This window comes from Anabrus simplex, chromosome 1, assembly GCF_040414725.1.
Source record: "Anabrus simplex isolate iqAnaSimp1 chromosome 1, ASM4041472v1, whole genome shotgun sequence".
In the NCBI taxonomy this organism is placed as follows: Eukaryota; Metazoa; Arthropoda; class Insecta; order Orthoptera; family Tettigoniidae; genus Anabrus; species Anabrus simplex.
Window position 1 is genome coordinate 738,408,305 of NC_090265.1, and position 21,032 is coordinate 738,429,336.

Genomic DNA, 21,032 nt, shown 5'->3' on the forward strand with positions numbered 1-21,032 from the left:
TAATACGATCATGAAGTGCCAGTAGTTTAACAAAGTCTTCCCTTACTGTAAAATCACTAAAAACCATTCTAGCAAATACAACTCAGCAATGTCAGACATATCAGCACTTTCATCAAACTGGAGTAAAAATATTCAGACTATTGCAAATTCTGAAGCAATTGAGATTCCATATTATCAGAAATTTGTTCAACCCACCCAGCTACAGTTTGGTGAGACAACTTTTTTTTTGCTAGTTGCTTTACGACGCAGCAACATAGATAGGTCTTATGGCGACGATGGAATAGGAATGGGAAGGAAGCGGCCGTGGCCTTAATTAAGATACAGCCTCAGCATTTGCCTATTGCGAAAATGGGAAACCACGGAAAACCATTTTCAGGGCTCCCAACAGTGGGGTTTGAACCCACTATCTCCCGGATGCAAGTTCGCAGCTGCACGCTCCTAACCACATGGCCAACTCGCCCCGTGGTGAGACAACTGAAGTCCCTTGATTGAATATAAGTGCGGATTTATCTTTGTGAGAATCAAACAGATGTTAAGCAGCATTTAACATTGCTTCTTTTACTACTTCCCCGTCATTGAAAGCTTTTTTCCTTTTGCTAGGGCATAACAAACTTTGTAAGAAGCTATTGTCACGAAGCATGTTTGTTGAACTAGTCTCTTAAATGCACATTGTTGCAATGCTAATTTAGATTTTAGGTCTTTCACTTTGTGTTTTTGTAGTTCAGAATTTACAGGAAAGACACTGTTATGGTTTTTGTGATTAGTCAAAAAGTGTCACCCTACATTACTTCTTTTAGGAACAGACATGCTAGCATTACACAATAAACACGCAGGTTTTCCTCTGATTTCAATAAAGTAATACCGGTCTTCCCATTCACTGTTAAAGTTAGAATTTCTTTGCCTTTTAGCCATGTTGAAAAGGAGTAATGACCAAGCTCGATAGCTGCAGTCTCTTAGCTGCGGCCAGTATCCAGTAATCGGGAGATAGTGAGTTAGAGCCCCACTGTCGGCAGCCCTGAAGATGGCTTTCCGTGGTTTCCCATTTTCACACCAGGAAAATGCCGGGGCTGTACATTAATTAAGGCCACGGCCGCTTCCTTCCACTTCCTAGACCTTTCCTATCCCATCGTCGCCATAAGACATATCTGTGTCGGTGCGACGTTAAGAAAAATGGCAAAAAAAAAGGAGTAATGTTTAATAAAATATAGCTGTTTAATAACTGAATAGTTTAAAGTTTAAAAAGTAATGAAAAAACACAAAAAAAATTTCAACATACTACTTATCCATTGCCATCAATGACTTATCACAACACAAGCCACTCAAAACATATTCCATAAGCTCACAAGTAATACTGAATGTTCACCTGAAAGTTAGAAAGTTGGAATATTCCATTTGCAAAATTGTTATAAATCATTTGTTCATTGGTTGTGGCACAGCTTTGTTGGGATTAAAGTTACTTTGAAAGCAGGTTGTGTGTCCCATTTTTGTCATGGTAGGTAGTTTGTAGCACTGCAATAAAGTGAATCATAAGGAAGCCGTATTGTTGTGCAGAATAAAAATCCTGCCAAATTTGGCTCCGTGGGTACAGAGAGCCTTATACCTGTTGCTAGCCTTCCACAGTGGGAGGTTTGTGAGGGATTTGCCCTTGTCGCAACTACAAACATGTCGAATGGTTCTCTTTTTGAACCTTTGTTCCATCTTTTCACTAATTGCAGGCACGAGTCAGTTAGGCCCTGATCACATTTATAGCTTTCTCATGAATCTGTGAATGCCTGTAGGCCAATTAAGTAGCTGCCTTTTTTAAAAATGCTTATAAACAAGGTGCATACCTTAATCCGGTATGCGTTAAGAGGAAACACAGCTACGGGAGGCAATCCCGGAGGAAACTAAAACTTTATATATGTTAATTACACATTTCACAAAATCAAAAGTAAAAAGGGAATTGCCTCCAAAACAAAAGCAGAAATGACTAGTTGGCAAACTAAATTATTTCAACGAACAAATTGGTGAACGTGGTTACCGAGGGTAAACTCGCGAGCACTAAGTAAATTTTACATTTAAAGTTCAAAAGAAGAAATAGCGCTTACCCCATAGGCTGGCATCTCCATCATGGTATAGACGAGAACCGCGTCTGCTCCTGAAGTCGGTCAGCGGAAAAAGACGCGGACAGTTTGCCTCGCTCTCATGAGGAGCTGTTAACCAGAAATCGTGCGATCACAGATGACCAGTCACATTACTCCCGACACCCACATTCACCAATTGGAAAGGTTTTTATTCTGGCCTATCAGGAAGCTTTTCGAGATTATTCTTTGTGATGAACCAGCAAAGTACAGGAAACGACTGGAAAAATACTCCTAGAAATGACACGTTTCAGTACACCCTGCCTCACAATTTGCATTAAAGTTTTAAAACACAATTACACAATACATTCTTCTATAAAACCTAAAATTTTTCATCAAGATATTCAGAAAATTTAGTCTTTAAATGTTAATGATTTCGTAGAACATATAATTTAATAACACCAGATATCTTACACATGATTTCTTTAAGTTAGATAAATTATTATTATTATTATTATTATTATTATTATTATTATTATTATTATTATTGGCGTATGGCAACAAATTAGATACATATATACAAGTATATAATATTTATAAATATACACAGACAAGAAACATGATTTATAGCAGAATGTCCATTTGGGTGATCTACTGTATGGCTTCCTCTGTTGGTTCCAAAAAGTCAGTCGGGCTACCTGTGTAGGAACGTCGTGTACATTAACTTACAATATGGGGGATCGTCTGCCAAGATGCACCACAGTCGCACTCTGGTGATGAAATATTTTTCCACCTATAAAGGGCATCCCTGCATCGTCCATGATTTGTTCTCACCTGATTCAGAGTGGTCCAAATCTTATGTGTAGATGATGTCCACCAGGAAGATCTTCACCAGAAAAGATGTTGTGTAAGGAACTATCTGTGGCAACTTTCCAACAACTTCTCCATTCTTCTAAAGGATGAAAATTCCCATCAGCCAATGTGAGAGCATCACGCAAGGATGGATGACGTGACTTGAGCCTCGTTATTTTGAGAACAGGGATATCATCCAAAACAGGCATTTCTATCTTCTTGAACTCTCGAATGAGAGCATTTGATGTTCTAAAATCAGGAGGCATTATACCTGACACAATTGGGAGCCAATGAAGTGGTGTGGACTGGATAATACCAGGTATTAACCGCATGCTAGCATTCAGTTGATTATCAATGAGTCTTGTATATGGGCTATTCAGCCAAACTGGTGCACAGTACTCAGCACACGAGAAAACCAGTCCCAAAGCAGAAGATCTTAAAGTCTTTGCTGATGAACCCCAATTTCTTCACTAGTCCTGATAATAAAACCAGAAAAAGTAAATAAGGTATTACATAATTCTTGTAATGTTGGTTTTTCATTCCAAATCTTAAATATTAATAATAACCAATCACTTCCTTCCCATCTTTAAATTCGAACTCCGCTCGAAACAAATTTTAATATATCGTCCCTACTCTGGCAAACTAGCGAATCTGCAAATTGTTAAAAGGTTAGAGGAGCTGAAAGAAGTAGTGGTTACTCATGTCAAATCAATTTTTATATTTAATGATTGGTTTTATGTGGTAGGCATACAAAACGAGTTGCAGATGTGAGACTTTGTCAGAGGGTAGACAAATATATAACCAATAAAATCTACACCAAAACTTCAGAAGTACAGATTCCCTAGTTTGTCACTTTCGCTAGTTTGCCAGAGTGGGGACGATATTTTAAATTAACTGGGGGTGTTTTACCCTACATCACATCCGACACTTTTGCACTGGAATTCTGATCTTGCTCTCGACAGGAATGTCCATTGCTGGTCGAAGTGTCCCAACTTGACCACTGGTTCCGCTGACTTATGTAGCTGCTGACTGCGGCCGATTGCGAACAACTCCATACACCATCAATCCAACCATGGCAATTAGGAAACTTCAGCTCACCTCACCCGGATAGCGAACTGACTGGTAACAACCAGGGAATTGTGGCGCAGTACTGCACAATTGCCGCCACCAGGAACCTCTGGCCACTTCATTCCATGTCAGATGGTAGCAACCCTGTAGTTCAATGTGCTCTCCAAACAGGCACGGTAGGTTGTAGATTGGATGGACCCAGTTATTGCAGTCACTGGAACATAGACAAATCTGCAGCAGAAAGAGGAATTTATGAGGCAAGGCCATTGTCCAGCACTTAGAAGGTCTTGAAGAAAGAACAGAAGAGTGCAAGGGAGGTTTTGTTTTTATTTTCTTTACTTAAAACTAATAACGAAATCAGAGTCACCCAACTGGTGGCTCGATGAATTCCATTGGGAGATCCCCTCCCACACTATGGATTTGGGATACCCCAGCCCCCGGGGCAAGCACTATTCATAATTTTCAAAACGGGTGAAGGATTAAAAGAAGGAAAATCAACCAGAGTTTACCCTCGAACCTGAAATGTTACTGTAATGAATTCCAATTTGTGACCTTAAAACTAAAACTTATCTATCCTAATCATCATACAAAACTCATTACATTAAAAGAAGCAAATACCTAAGTAGGATACCTAATATATTCACAAATGTCAATTAAAATTCCTAGTGCTTAAACTAGTAACATTCACCCTAGTTAAATACAGGGATAATATGTATGTGCCGGCCAGCATTAAAAGTCAGAAATTTCTTATAACTAAAACATAAATGGTCACAAATAAAGGAATTTATATCACAATACCAGTACTTCAGGTACTTTCACCTGTGATAAATGCACTCTACTGATCCTCTTCCTTTCAGGATTACTTACCAATAATGATACTGGGGTAAGAAAGTTTAAGGTAGTGCAGGACCCTAGAAATTTGAGGTATAACTTACCAATAACATGGTCCGCAGTACTACTGACAGGATGAGTCTTATTTAAAACCTGGTCACCGAAAGACAGATTGTGCAGTTTCGCCCGTGATCGTAGTTACATTGAACTTTTAGCATATTTTGACGCGCACAATGCTAAGTAGCACGGATCGTCTCTGGATTGGTGACGTCAGAAAGATCGTTTATGGACCATAGATTTGAAAGTGGAGAATTAGGACTAAAAGCTAGCATTAATGAAGCAGGTGTTTGCTTATGACTCTCATGGACAGCAGTATTGAATGCAACTACCAATTGAGCGATGAATCCCACTTAGAGTGGTCAGCAGAGTGATAGGTAGTAAGAACAGATCTAAGATTTAAATTCTTTCAGCATAATTTGGTCTCGGATAATACAGGTTAGCAGTTACATGAGAAATTAATAAATCAAAACAGAAATTATGGGACTGCACTAAAAATTGACAGGGTCCAAAGGAAGCAAAGATCTGTTCAAACAAGAGATGGTAGTGTTAACATTAACTGTACGAGTAGGGAACAGCCACGTAAAATGCGTCAACACACACAAATATGAAACGATGGCCAGTCCATGACCTCAGGAAAGGACCAATGAAATCAATAAATAATCTCTCCATGGGATGAGAAGCTTGTTCAGATGACAACAGACCTAGGCGAGTATTAGGTGCAGGTTTGCTAATGTTGCAAGATTTTACCGTCCATGGATTTCCAAATGAAATGCTTACGGATTTTCTCTCTAGTTTTGAAAACCCCAAGATGACAACCAACTGGAGATTCATGAAAATATTTGAAAAGAGCCAGAACTAGGTTAGATGTGACGACAATTTTGGGGTGTCTGCGACCGTGAGCAGGACAACACAGTACACCATTCTTAAGAACGTAAAGTTTAACATGTTCACCAGATTTAATTCTGTCAATAATAGCCTTTAATTCTGCATTATCTTCCTGATGTTTAGCAATATCTTTGAAAAGAAAAGGAGAGTTAGTGAGAACTACATTCACAAAGGCTGAAACTTGTTCGTGAGAGGATCTGCAGGCTCTCAGCAGACTATCAGCCATAACATTTTCAGTGCCATGAATGTGACGAGCTTCAAACTGGAAAGTTGAGATGCGTATTGCCTAACATGCAAGATGACCAGCCCTTCTTGGCTTGGCCAGTACCCAACTTAATGCCTGATTATCAGTTTCAAGATCAAAAGGGAGATGTTCAAGGTACAGTACATCCTGAACGGCTTTAAATAAAAGACAACAGCTAAGACTTCCAGTTCATAAATGGAGTAGTTTAGCTCAGCAGGACTTAAACTACATGAAGCATAAGAAATGGGATGACGTCCCTCTTCAAATTCCTGAAGGAGAACACCAGATGTACCTGTCGAAGAGGCATCAGTTTGAAGAATGAAACGTGTAGAAAACTCTAGCATAGCCAGAACAGGAGCGTTTCATTAACGCAGACTTCAAGTCATAAAAGGCTTCAAGTTGGGCATCTCCCTACACCCTTTTTTCTAAAAGGATTTAACGGAACTGCTCATTCAGCAAAATTGGGGATGAATTTACGAAAGAAATTGGCCATACCAATTAATCTGGCTACAGCTTTGACATCTTTAGGTGTAGGAACTTTTTGGATGGCAGCAGATGGATCAATAGACACGCCTTTCTCAGACACAATATGCCATGAAAATAACATTTGGTGTTGTGCGAAGGTTACCTTGCTAGCCATAAGTGTTAGGTGGACAAGGTGCTCTTCAAATGTTTCACTGAAAATTACTAAATCGTCAAGGTAACTGTACACAAACTTGAATTTAATGTCTGAAAAAACATTATCTAGTAACCGAGTAAGGACAGCAGCGCCTGTGCTTAGACTGAACGGCAACCTCTCAAATTCATAGAGGTAGCAATCAGTGGCAAAAGCAGTTAGGTGGTTGGATTCCTCAGCAAGATGTATCTGATAATATGCCTTATTCAGATCGAAAGTGGTAAAGATTTTGCCATTAGCAAACCAAGAAAAACAAGAGTGCAGGTCAGGAAGGGGAACAGATTGAAGGACAACTCTCTTGTTCAACATCTGATAATCAACGACTGACCTAAACCCACCCTATGGTTTAGGGAGAAGAATAAGCAGATTTAGAAGAACGTATTATACCGTCAGCAAGCATTTGATCAATAATAGCCTTAAGGGCTTTAATTTTGGGAGGCGACAGGCGATATGGAGGAGAGCGAACAGGGACGTTATCAGTGATTTCAATTTTGTACTTCAAAGCATTAGTTACACCTAACTTGTCGATAAATACATCTGGAAATTTATTGCAGAGATTCTTAAGTTGGTTGGCCTGATCATCAAGCAAATAATCAAAAGTTTAGGGTTCACCTGTATCTGCAGGAACAGCATTGACATGACAAGGAAGAAAAGGGAGCGATTACGCAGTTTAAAAATTATCATGGAAGATTTAAAATGGAAATCATTGTACTGCAGGTACAAAATCATACCAGTTTTGGCAATAAAATTTGCACCCAAAATGAAAGGACAAGATAAATCTTTCGGAACTACTATTGGCATTTTCCATGGAAAATCACGGATTCTGAATTTGACATTTAGAGATCCTACTCTATTCAAAGAGTTAAAATTAGCAGTATGGCCAGGTTAAAGATGTAGACTGCAATGGAGGTAACTTGCAAACAGTTTTCATTGAGTTACTATACCAGTTCTCACTCATCAATGTGATGTTACTAATGCATACACAGGTTCATTATTTACCTCTAAGCATATGTAAGGTAATTTACAAGGAGGGATAGCAGAAATGCCACAAGATTGTAGGAAATTCAGACTGGGACCCACTATCAGCCTCAGAATGAGGTGATTCATCTTTTAACATATGGTTATAACAGACAAAACATGAAGCAACACCTTGAGGTTTATCACAGGAGTTAGTGGTTAATCATCTAGAATTACTATTGCCAGGATGCCCAGACCCGGAAGAATTATGCGGGCAGTGTCTAGAAAACTGCCTGTTCGACCCACAGTATTGACAAGAATTATTGGTGGAAGAGACTACCCACATCTGGTTTTGAATTGCCTAAGGGCCTAATCTTTGGACAATTCCTCTGGAAATGTTCAGTGGAAGCACAACTAAAATTTGCATGAGAATTACATGGCTTGGAAGAAAGAGCGGTTTTAGTAACCTGAGGAAAAGACATGCTCATAGGAGGGGGAGCTAACGCAACGCGTAGCTGGTCGGCATATCTAATACCTTCGGCAAAAACGGTGATAGCTTCCAATTGAGCAAAAGTTGCTGGTCGCTGTGAAAGAGCAAGATACGACCCTCAACAATGGTGGCAACCATTTGAGACTCAGAGTAGTTAAGCATAAACATTCAAGCATAGAATTTAATATCCTGAATATACTCAGACGGTGATTCGTTCAAATGCTGCACTCTGAAATATTGTTTCTGCATGAGAAGGAATGAAGAATTCAAGTACATGTGCATGAAACTGATCCACCATCCACCTTTCAGAAATGGCTCTAATGATATGCTCAGAAAGAGCTCCAGATACATGTGGATACAAGACTTGAAAAATGTGATCGCTACTTAAATTGTACACAGTAGCTTGATCCTTAAATTTGATTAAAAACCGAAGGAAGGAAATAACCTCATCAATAGAATTAGCAGTAAATTTAGAGACTTCCTTGAATATCGTAGTCAATGGGTAAGGTAAATTGGAGAAAAATCTGGGAGAAGGCAGGTGTAGGAAATACCTGGGAAGGACTAGAGAGGTCCTGAGAAGGAATTACAGCAGCATAGTAACCCTAATTCGAGCGCCCTTGAGAAAAGAATGCGGTACTGAAAGTGAGGTTAGGATTAGCATTATACTGTAATGTAACAGGTGCAGAAATCCTCATCTGTGAAACATTTTCACAAATTTGAGAAACCATCGGAGCATTGACCACTTATTTAGGGGTTATACAACCGAAAGGAACACTAGGTAAAAGTGGCACATGGATAGGAGCATAGTTTTGCACAATCGCATGAGAAATGGTAACATCACAAAGGTAGGCCGACACTGAGACATGGTAGAGTTACAGGATGCTATAGCAATGTTAGCTGGCATTCCAAAATGCACACAAGACACTTTTCATGAATAATTTACAGGCACCAAAGTACTTGAAAAGATAGCAGAAAAAGAACTCTGGGGAACATTATCCACATTAGATTGCTGAATAACATTAGCACTAGTAAACACGTTAAAAGCTTGAGAAGTTATAGATATAGAACCTGAATTATCACTTTCACTAGTTAGAGAAGCAAGTGGAGTATGGTTACAATCACTTTCACATGATTCAGAAGAGGTAGACACTTGAACATCAGAACTTGAATTAGGCAAGGAAGTTTATAATGTCAGAAAATAACTCTGAATATGATGCTAACAATAATTCACACTCCTGCCGCTCGCTTGCAAATTCAGAGTTAACAAATCCCGAATCCGATCCGTGTAATGTAGTAGCTGCCCTTTAACACGCACTAATTGATTTTTCTGAGGGGTCAGAAGAACAGAAAAACACAAGAATGGCATTAAACTCCGGCAATCTATCTCTAATCACTGCCAAAGAATCATGCAATTCGTCTGCATTTTAACACAGGAATATCATCATCATCATCATTTCCCTTTATCCAGCTGTAGCCGGGTAGGGGCAAATATGGTTCCTCTCCACTTTCTTCGGTCTTTCCACCACTCCTCCTCCAACAGTGTGTCCCAGTGCAGGTTTCTTTCTATAATGCTGCGTTGGATGGTATCCTTCCATCTCAGTTGTGGTCGTCCACAGCCTCTCCTTCCTTGGGTTTGCATTTCCATCACTTTTTTGGCATTCTTTCGTCGCTCATTCGCTTCATGTGCCCAAACCATCTTAGTCGGCTCTTCTCTATTCTATCATTCATTTTTTCCACTCCAATTTCTTCCCGGATTTTCTAATTCCTTATTTTGTCTCTTCTACTCTTCTGTATCATACTCCTCAAGAACATCATTTCGGCTGCCTGTATTCGACTCTCATCCTTCTTTGTCATTGTCCAAGTTTCTGCTCCGTAAGTTGTTTTGGGTACATAATACATCTTTTACATAGTATCCTTTGCTTCCGTTGGCACATCTTTGTCCCATAACATGTTTCTTACACTATGATAGAAACAACTTCCAGCTTGAATCCTTTTACTAATCTCAGCATCCAGTCGAGCATTCTCCATTAACACATTGCGGACCGGTCCCGAGTTATCTCGTGTTAGCAGCAGACTGAATTTAGTGCTATCTTTTGATATATACCGGAACTATTTGGAGGTCAAGGGTGCTAGAACTCTTATGCATGGTTCTACACAGTCGATTGTCGCATTTCTTTTCGATTACTCTTCATATCATAGCTTTTCTTTGCATTTCCTGACAACATGCTTACAAAGTTTGAAGAGCCATGCAAGATGGCAGCGCACACGGATCGCACGTCTTTAGACAGGGATGAAATTATTCGCGTATTATGTGCTGATACAGGCTCAGAATGTCGAAGTGATGCTGAATATTTAGAGTTCGATGATGAAATACATTCTAACGGAAATGTTTCAAGTGATGACGAGTAGATATCCTTATCTTCAAGATGTGGAACTCACGTGGTGCAGGATGAGTCTCATAATTGTGTTACGGGTGTAAATATTCTAAATATTCTAAATATTGTAAATAATATAGTGTTTTCTGACAACTAGGTTATGGACAACAGTAAACCTAGACTAGAGGATTTTGAACGTGCTCCTGATATAAAGGTATGGCCTAATGAACCTGGAAACGTAGGACAAGTATCAGTACTTATGTTTGTGAGGACTTTTTCATTATGTAGCTGAGCAGACAAACTTATACTATGAGCAGAATTCACATTCTCATAACGTATCCCTAGGAGGGAAATTAAAAAATTGTTTTGTGTATATTGTGTATATTGATAGGGCAGGTTAAGAAACCGTATCTGAAAGATTACTGGCCAACCGATCCCCTAATAAAAAACCATATATTTCAGAAAACTATGAGCCGAAATAGATTTCAGCAAATACTTACCTAACTGCATTTCAACTACTAATCAGGAATGCCTCCAGAATAAAACACAGTAGTCCTTCAAAGGCTAGTGAAGTTCTAGCAGTTTATTTGAATGCATGCACTCCAGTTTGGAGGTAGTTAGAAAGTGGCCGGGAACAGGGCTGTGCATGGGGTGAAGGGCACCCGGTCCGCAATGTGTTAATTCACTCCCCAGGTATTTCAAACCGGGCGAGTTGGCCGTGCGCGTAGAGGCGCGCGGCTGTGAGCTTGCATCCGGGAGATAGTAGGTTCGAATCCCACTATCGGCAGCCCTGAAAATGGTTTTCCGTGGTTTCCCATTTTCACACCAGGCAAATGCTGGGGCTGTACCATAATTAAGGCCACGGCCGCTTCCTTCCAACTCCTAGGCCTTTCCTATCCCATCGTCGCCATAAGACCTATCTGTGTCGGTGCGACGTAAAGCCCCTAGCAAAAAAAAAAAGGTATTTCAAGGTTTCCACTACTTCCAGGGGCTTGTCTGCAACACAGGAATAGTCACTGGTAAATTAAGAGACTGTTTTAACAAGCTCATATCATCCCTCATATTTCCTGCAGAATTTACTTTACGAATTTGGAGTTCGTAACGTAATTCCTCCTTTCTCAAATGAGGAGAAGGAACAGCACAAGACATCCTGACAGGCAGAAATTAAAATTCAAGATAATTCAATACTTTTTAATTTAAACTTTTAGGTTAGCCAAGACAATTACCGTTAACCTCTCTTTTGTCTGCAAAACACACACTGCTAATATTATGTAACCTGCTGCAGTTACACGATGCATGATGAACAAGAATAAAAATAATGCACCTTAAACTTCATGATATTTGAACGCCTTGAAATTAAATAAAACACACACCGGTTTGTTACTCCAGAATCTGCATCGATAAATAAACATCAGGTTGACCAACATGACAACTATGAGAAAGGACATAGGAAGAAGGAGGGAAATCCTACAAGGTCCGTGAGATGGTATGAGTTGCGGGAAAAAGAAGTTGACGGTTATCCCTGGAGCTCTTAATTTTACTAAGTAAAGAAATGGAAAATAACTTTACAAAACAAAAGTCAACAATCATATAAAATAAAGTTAACATAGCAATAAACAAAATTTACTATATGAATTGTGCCAATAAAATGAGGTTCACCGAGCTCGATAGCTGCAGTCGCTTAAGTGCGGCCAGTATCCAGTATTCGGGAGATAGTAGGTTCGAATCCCACTGTCGGCAGCCCTGAAGATGGTTTTCCGTGGTTTCCCATTTTCACACCAGGCAAATGCTGGAGCTGAACCTTAATTAAGGCCACGGCCGCTTCCTTCCCAGTCCTAGCCCTTTCCTGTCCCATCGTCGCCATAAGACCTACCTGTGTCGGTGCGACGTAAAGCCAATAGCAAAAAAAAAAAAAAAAAAAAAAAAAAAAAAAAAGAGGTTCGTACCAATGATTTTAAAGTCATCTAAAGACAAGATCAACAGGAGTGACCTAAAATCATTACAAAGTAGTTTCGTAGAGGTTGTTGTGGATGATGTCAACTTAAAATTACATTTAAGAAAAGTAAGAACTGACATGATATAATTTAAATGAGATCAAAGAAAAGAGGCACGTTAACATTACATCACATCCAGAATAAAACATTAGCAAGAAAAAGAAAGGGTGATAGTTATAAAAATCTTAACGCAGAGGCCAATCAAGTAGCTGCCTTTTTTAAAAATGCTTCTAAAGAATGTGCATATCTTTATCTGGTATGAGTTAAGATGAAACAGAACTATGCGAGGCAATCCTGGAGGAAATTAAAACTTTATATGTTAATTACACAGTTCATAAAACCAAAAGAAAAAGGGAATTACCTCCAAAACAAAAGGATAAATGACTAGTTGAAAAACTAAATAATTTCGACGAACAAATTGGCGAACATGGGAACCGAGAGTAAACTCGCGCGCACTAAGTTAGTTTTACATTTAAAGTTCAAAAGAAGAAGTAGCGCTTACCCCAGAGACTGGCATCCCCATCATGCGATAGGCGACGACCGCGTCTGCACCTGAAGCCGGTGAACGTAAAAAGACGCGGACAGTTTGCCTCGCTCTCATGAGGAGCCCTAAACTGGAAATCGTGCATCACAGGTGACCAATCGCATTACTCCCGACACCCACATTCACCAATTTTTTAATCTGACCTATGAGAAAGCTTTTCGAGATTATTCTTTCTGATGAACCAGCAAACTACAGGGAACGACTGGAAAAATACTCCTAGAAATGACACATGATAGTACACCCTGCCTCACAATTTGGATTCAAGTTTTAAAACAATTACACAATACATTCTTCTATAAAACCTAAAATTTTTCATAAAGATCTTCAGAAAATTTAGTCCTTAAATGTTCATGATTTCCTAGAACATATAATTAAATAACACCAGATACCTTACACATAATTTCTTCAAGTCACATAAATAATTTTCTTCTTCACTAGTCCAAATAATAAAACAAGGAAAACAAAAAAAAGTGTTACATAATTCTTGGAATGTTCGTTTATAGTTCCAGATCTTAAATATTAACAATAACCGGTCACAAAATGCAAGAAAATATTGTTTTCAAATATTAATTAAAATTTAATTTGGAAATTAATTGGACAGGAATGATCTAGACTGCCATCCTTGCATCTTTGGAATGGGTGCTAGCTCGCTTTCGATATGTCTCGCTATTGAGAATGTAATTTTGTTGTGCTTCCTGATTCATGAATCTGTGAATGGCTATAGTTAAATGTTAATCTGTTGGAGTGAATAAATGATAATTTTTTTGTCTTTTCCAGAGAAGTGTTCAAAGCCCGTGACAGAGCATCTCCTAAGAAATTTGTTGCCATGAAGAAGGTGTTGATGGACAATGAAAAGGAAGGTGTAAGTGATTCCTCCTCCATGGGACTCGGTAAGAACGGTAAATGAGAACCTTTCAGTATTGTGACTGTTGGTTATTTTAATTTCAGTTTCCTATCACCGCCTTGAGAGAAATACGCATTCTTCAATTACTGAAGCATGAGAACGTTGTAAATCTTATTGAAATATGCAGAACAAAAGGTAAGATATTGCAGGCAATTTTTTACTATTCTGATCATTTAAGAAAAAAAAAAAGCATTCATCCTCAAAAGGATTGTCTTAAAGCCATTCTTTCTTTTTCTTTTCTTTTTTTCTCTCTATACTGTTTCAGTAACTTTTCATTTTCTGACATTCAGCTCTCTCTCTCTCTCTCTCTCCATTGATAATGGCCTGTCTAAGTGGAAAGTAAAATAAAGTTTTACAAGTTATGCATGTCGTCAACTGAATGGGTGATATGAGACTGATGAATGAAGTCACCTTGTGGACTTTGTGTTTTCAGTACGATATATAGTGTATGTCACTCATTCACTCTTCGGCACTACAGCCCATGCAGGACTTTGACTTCTCTGACAGTTGTAGCCCAATCTTCACTGTCTTCAGCATGCTTCCTCCATCTTGTTATTCCCATCTATATTAATTCCTCCACTCCATCCAGTCATCTCTTTCGAGGTCTTCCATTCCATCATCTGTCACCTGGATTTCCTTTGTAGATTTTCTGGATGGACCTAACATTCTCTTTACATGCCCCATGTTTTTTATTTCAGATACAATAAATGAAGAAGAGCCTCAGTGGCTCAGGTGGCCTCTCACCGCTGGGTTCCGTGGTTCAAATCCCGGTCACTACATGTGAGATTTGTGCTGGACAAAGCAGAGGTGGGACAGGTTTTTCTCCGGGTACTCCAGTTTTTCCTATCATCTTTCATTCCAGCAACACATTCCAATACCATTTCATTTCATCTGCCAGTCAATACCCCTAGTCGTTGCCCCAGAGGCTTCGGCAGCCAGCACAGTTCCTATACTTGCCACTAGATGGGGACTTCATTCATTACATTCCTAACCAGGTTGAATGACTGGAAACAGGCAGTGGATTTTCATTTTCATTCCACAGTAACTGGATGCCCATGAAGTTCCTCCATTTCTCAGTTTTTTCCATATTCTTTACTGTTCCCCTTCATTCAGTGGAACAAAAATCTTTCTCTATTCTTCTCTCCCAACCGTTCAACAGTTCTTATGTGCTCTGGTCATCGTCCATGTTTCAGGACCATGAGTTATCGCTGGTCGTACTGTATGAATAGCTGTAGGCTTCAGCTTTCTGCAGAGGGTGTGTAATTTAAGCACTTTCAGCAGAGCTAAGTAAGCCTTATCACTTGCAACAGTCTCATCAGCACTCCTAAATACTTGAACTTTTCACACCTCCCATTTAATTTTATTATCCTTGTAGATGAGAACAAGTACCAAGTTCTGGCATTATACACTCGTTAGTCCTATATCTACTGCATCCTTTCTAATATGTCGTCCTTCCTTTAGGTCTTTCAGTCTTCAAGAAAGAGTATTGATATCATCAGCATAGGCTAGACTCTTGAGTTACACAGGTAAACAGAGCACCGACTTCCACCTTTCTCATCACACGCTCCAGAACCCGTGCTGCAGACCTGTTTTTTACTTCAGATTTTTTAGTGAGATTTCCTTCTCCTTTAACTATACATTTTGTATTCCTGAGGGTCATTTGCACAAACCATTGTTTGATACAGTTTCCTCCTTTTTTGCACCATCATAATCCTGCTGGAAATCTACATAAAGCTGGTGTACATCCACATTATATTCATACCACTTCTCCATTATTTGCCTCACAGTGAAGATGTGATCTACCCTGTCGAAAGCCACTTTGATACTGGTAGTCTCCTAGTATCTGTTCAAGCAATGGAGTGAACCTCATAGACAAACCTTGGCTAAAACATTAACACATGGGTGATGGGCCCTGAAAAATCTCTGTTTTATTTAAGACATCATTTTTGGTTCCCTGCGACATCTCTTGACCATATGTTGAACTATTTCGGACTTGCATATTGAACGGAATAAATCATAGATGTGTATCTGCCACTTCACTTTTATTCATGGCCTTCTTTTATTCTTTGATTTAGTTTCGAAACGTCGCCTTTCTTTCTGCCGTTTCAATCAATGACAAGATGGAAGCGCTCGCATAATACAGTGTTAGCTAATGACGATATTTTAGAAGAATTGTTTGCCGATGATTGTTCAAATGCATATTGTGATTGTGAATTAGTGGAAACTGAATGTGAGAGTGATAGTGGAAGTGATATTCAAGCCCGTACACACCGTAATTTACATAGTGTGCTCATTTATAATCATGTGCACTCTAGTTTGTTCAGTAGAAAAATGTCTGATCCACAGGGTATGTGACAAGTCAGCAATGTGTTAAAAAATGAAATTTACATTAGAATAACATGATTTTATTGTAGAGTGCTATAATTCATTGTCAGATTTTCTGGCATCAGCAACCTTCACCAAAGAGAAGAACGACAGGGGAACATTTAGCAAGTTATGTATTGAACATCTCTCAGGAAAAAATTGCTGATTGTCTGCAATCCTGTTTAGGAGATGCCAAATGGCTTCTGTAAAAACTCTACAATTTAAGCCCGGGTGCATCAACCTTGGTTATGAGTTAATCGTGGTAAAATGGGTAGCTTACCATGGTTAAGTTGAATTTCTGTTGCATTAGCGTGGTGGTACAACACTGTATTTTAAACTACTGTATTTACTCGCGTATTAGACCCCTTTTTTTCCACTTTTTTTTTTTTTTTTTGCTAGGGGCTTTACGTCGCACCGACACAGATAGGTCTTATGGCGACGATGGGATAGGAATGGCCTAGGAGTTGGAAGGAAGCGGCCGTGGCCTTAATTAAGGTACAGCCCCAGCATTTGCCTGGTGTGAAAATGGGAAACCACGGAAAACCATCTTCAGGGCTGCCGACAGTGGGATTCGAACCCCCTATCTCCCGGATGCAAGCTCACAGCCGCGCGCCTCTACGCGCACGGCCAACTCGCCCGTTTTTTTTTCCACTTTTACAGCCAAAAATAGTAAAGGGGTGTCCAATATGCGTTAACCTCAAAATTTTGTGCAGCGAACACATGACTTCTAGGCTATAAAGAGCTATAAATTGTACGTGTAAATATTCTATACTATTATTTAACAAACTTAGATTGTATTGAAGTTATACTGGCTATTTTCGTCGGAGGGTAGCAAATTCTAAACGTAAAAAGAATAAATGGTGAACACGATTTTTAAGCCTACAGTACATATAAAAGTCTGTTTTAGTTACTCATATCACATCATTCGTAACATCTCATTAATTCCTCTGGTGAGGTTGACATCAGGAAGGGCATACGGCCATAAAAACTGTTCCAAAAATTCTACAGGATCACAATTACTTATTCAGTTACCGTATTTACTCGCGTATTAGACCCCTTTTTTTTTCCCACTTTTACAGTCAAAAAATGCGAAGGGGGGTCCAATATGCGGTAACGTCAAATTTCGTGCAGTGAACACATGACTTCTAGGCTATAAATTGTACACGTAAACATTCTACACTATTCTTTAATAAACTTATGAATGTATTCTGCATTTTACTGGCTATTTTCGTTTGAAAATTTATAAATTTAAAAAGACAATGGTGAACATGACTTTTAGGCCTACATATATTTTAAATATAATCAATCACTTTTATTTACCGTATTAAGCAATGTTAACACAAAATAATGAAAAAGAACTTAATGGCCAGTCATTTGTCACTGTCAGTTGTATTTGATAGTTCGGGAAACACGCGAGCATCGTCGTACCTACGTTACCAACGCTCAGCTGATGCAATACGACCGGGGCGCACAGCCCGCATAAAATGTAATACTGTACTCCAAAAGATAATTATTCATGAGGTAAAATAAATTCACAAAATATACACTTACTAACAACATCCGGCACTAAAATGAGAATACAAGAATAAAAGAGAGTGAGGAAATAACAAATTACGGTACTTACAGTTAAGGGAGTTTATGGTGTACAAAAGAAACACTCCACTGATCCGAGACTCAAGTAACTTTCTTGCCACGTGTATTTCCCGGAATAAACGAGACATGGTACACACAGAACTAGATACACTAACCAACACACAAATATCAATAAAACTACAGCTACAATAAACTATTAAACGCATAAAAAACTACGTTATTGCACTAATGCTGTGAACTACGCTATCCTAGAGAGATGAAGACTAGAAGTAATATAACAATTTAAAAAACACAAATTACTGATGAAAATGTTCAAGATCGCAAAGCGTATCGGTAGGCAAAAAGTCTATTTACAAGCTATAATGTTCAGGTTATAGCAATCCTAACCACTGCTTTCATCTGAACCATCGTCTGTGTCATCTTCCCCGCTGCTGGCGTTACCATCCCACGTGACGTCGTCTTCACTCCCATCGAGAGCATTTGAGATCCCGTTTTTTTTGAAACTTTTCACAATAGTTTCGTTCTTGATAAGAGCCCACGCAGTGAGAACCCATTCACATATGGTTTCTAGAGATGGTCTCTGTATTCTCCCAGTTGGTGTGAATTTATGTGTAGCAGAAGCCATCCATTCCGAATAAAGCCTTTTCATGTGACCCTTAAATGGCTTGTTAATGGACACATCTAGAGGCTGGAGTATTGATGTTTGTCCTCCAGGGATGATTGCGAGATCCGTCTTTAGGGATTTCAGTTCGTCCTTAATGGCATCTAACAAATGACCCCTAAAGCTATCTAACACAATTAAGGCTTTCTGCTGCAGTAGTTCTCCAGGACGACAATTCCACACGGTTTTCAGCCAGTCTTGAACCAGGTCTGCTGTCATCCAACCTTTCTCATGTACTCGAACATGAATACCGCTCGGAAATTTTCCCTTTGGTAGAGTCTTCCGTTTAAATATTATGTATGGAGGAAGCTTCCTACCATCGGCAGTTACGCAAAGCATGACTGTACATCTCATTTTCTCAGCACCACTTGTACGCATTACGACACTAGAAGCACCTTTTTCATGAATAGTAGTGTTTCGGGGCATGTCGAAATAGATCGGAGTTTGATCTGCGTTGCCAATCTGAGAAAGCAAGTAGTTGTTTAATTTCCTTTGCTGAATGATGTAACGATGAAAAGAGATGACTTTATCCGTATAATCGTGAGGTAGTCTCTGGCAAATAGTTGTTCGTCTTCTCAAACTCAGACCATTTCTCCTCATGAAACGTGTAGCCCAACCCCTGCTGGCTTTGAACTGTTGCCGACTGAGATTCAATGTTCTTGCCACTTCAAGTGCTTTAAGCTGTATCATATCACGAGTTACAGCAAAACCATCATTTCTCAACTCTGTTATATATTCTAGTACTTTGATATCGATCTCAGGATATTTGCCCGTTTTGGTCCCACGAAAAGTTCGCAAACTTTTATTTGCTGCTTCCAGTTTCTCTTTTTGCTTGCGCCAATATCTGATCATGTTTGGTTGCACATTAAATGTCCTGGCCGCTGACTTCACCCCTTGTTTTTCCGCTAAATTCACAGCGTTTAATTTGAAAGCTGCGGTGAAACTACATTTCTTATGTTTCGTACTATTTACCTCCATGATTTGAAGCAAAACTCACTTAACAACAGGCAACTTAACTAGACACACGCCACTATCAAAAGAAAGTTGTTAATAGTACGTTTTCGCGCCGTTATTGTACCGATACCACTACCTTCGTGATGTAAGCAAGCTGTACTACTGTAGGCGTCCGTGCGTGCACACTTGTGTCTAGGCAATGACGTGCAGCCATAATCGGCTGTACCCGGACCTGCTCAGGTAATCTCGGCATATAGCCCGTCCCACCAAGCATTTCAGCGCGGTGCAGCCAGCAGCACTCACAATGGCCAGTAGCATGAATACGAACAGCTGTTACTTTTTAGAATTAGGTACCGGTAATCAGTTTAATAGCCACAGAATCTCTTATGATAGTGTAATTCATATATTTCAGTTATTCCTATGTTGGTCTGGTTGTTCTCTAGACATGAGTGAGAGAGTACATTCTATTTCACTTGATAGTTCACCTCGTGGGTCACTTTGGAAATTTGAAAAGCGCTGTTGTTATTAACTTAAATAAGAAATCGAACTCAGGGCCCCGGGAACGGCAGCTAATAGTGCTAGAGCTACGGAAATAGACATCTCTTAACTATAAGACAGACGTATCACACGATTTTGGTGTGAGCTTGAATCGGGCGTGTCGGACGAACGAACCTTGAGCTCTCTCAGTGTAGAAAGCTGCGGTGAGTGGAGAGTTTCACTTCCGCCTCTCTTCCTGCAGGGAGGCCAACCAGCCGGCAATGGAACCAACAGTAACAAAGTTCGTCATATTGACATATATAAGGTTAAGAATTCAAAGCATATTTTCATAAACCGCCATTTGCGTCACAAGTACTGATTATATCAGCTTTTACGGGACATTTTAAGTCTCAATTCATTCACTGATGGCCGATTGCGAGTCTACGGAGGAATACTCGCCACCGTATTTTCTGACATGTTGGCAATTTTCCAAGACACAGACACACGTACTGTGATAGTCTGTAGTTGGAAAGTCGAGAATAAAAAAGTAGTAGGCCTATTTCTCCGTTTACGCTAATCCACCTACGAACTCGGACAATATTCTGTGATGCTTGTACCGTACTGCTGTAGTGGCTGTCGCAGATAAAGCTGTCAGCTCCGATTGTGCCGATCTGGCAAAAGGCAGCTGAGGGCTCAAGAAAATGTGCGCAAACTTGTACACACATTTGTACGACGTCATCAGAGCTGCAGTACAGCTTGTAGTACCCGCTACGAAGTGGAATCGTTTATTGGTCTCAGCTGAATTTCGTTACGGGGTCTAATATGCGAGATTTATTTTTTTCCATTCTCTTGGTCTCAAAAAGCCGGGGGGGTCTAATAGGCGAGGGGGTCTAATACACGAGTAAATACGGTATATCTATATATACTTACATTCCCGCAGCCGAAGCAAATAATGGATCATTAAGCTATTCTTCATTTTACGTTGGTGTTTGAAACCACAGTAACTGATGTTGAATATATCGCGCTGATCACCGGGAGCTGGC

The 21,032-nt window shown here is 39.5% G+C and overlaps 1 protein-coding gene across 1 annotated transcript in view; it reads left to right on the forward strand.

Annotated features, from left to right (window-relative positions):
• Cdk9 (Cyclin-dependent kinase 9) overlaps window positions 1-21,032 on the forward strand; it is a 143,065-nt gene that overhangs the window by 8,501 nt on the left and 113,532 nt on the right. Inside the window, exons 2-3 of the mRNA XM_067136125.2 lie at window positions 13,814-13,898; window positions 13,985-14,075. Coding sequence (XP_066992226.1) covers window positions 13,814-13,898; window positions 13,985-14,075 — 176 coding nt within the window. The remainder of the gene's footprint in view (window positions 1-13,813; window positions 13,899-13,984; window positions 14,076-21,032) is intronic.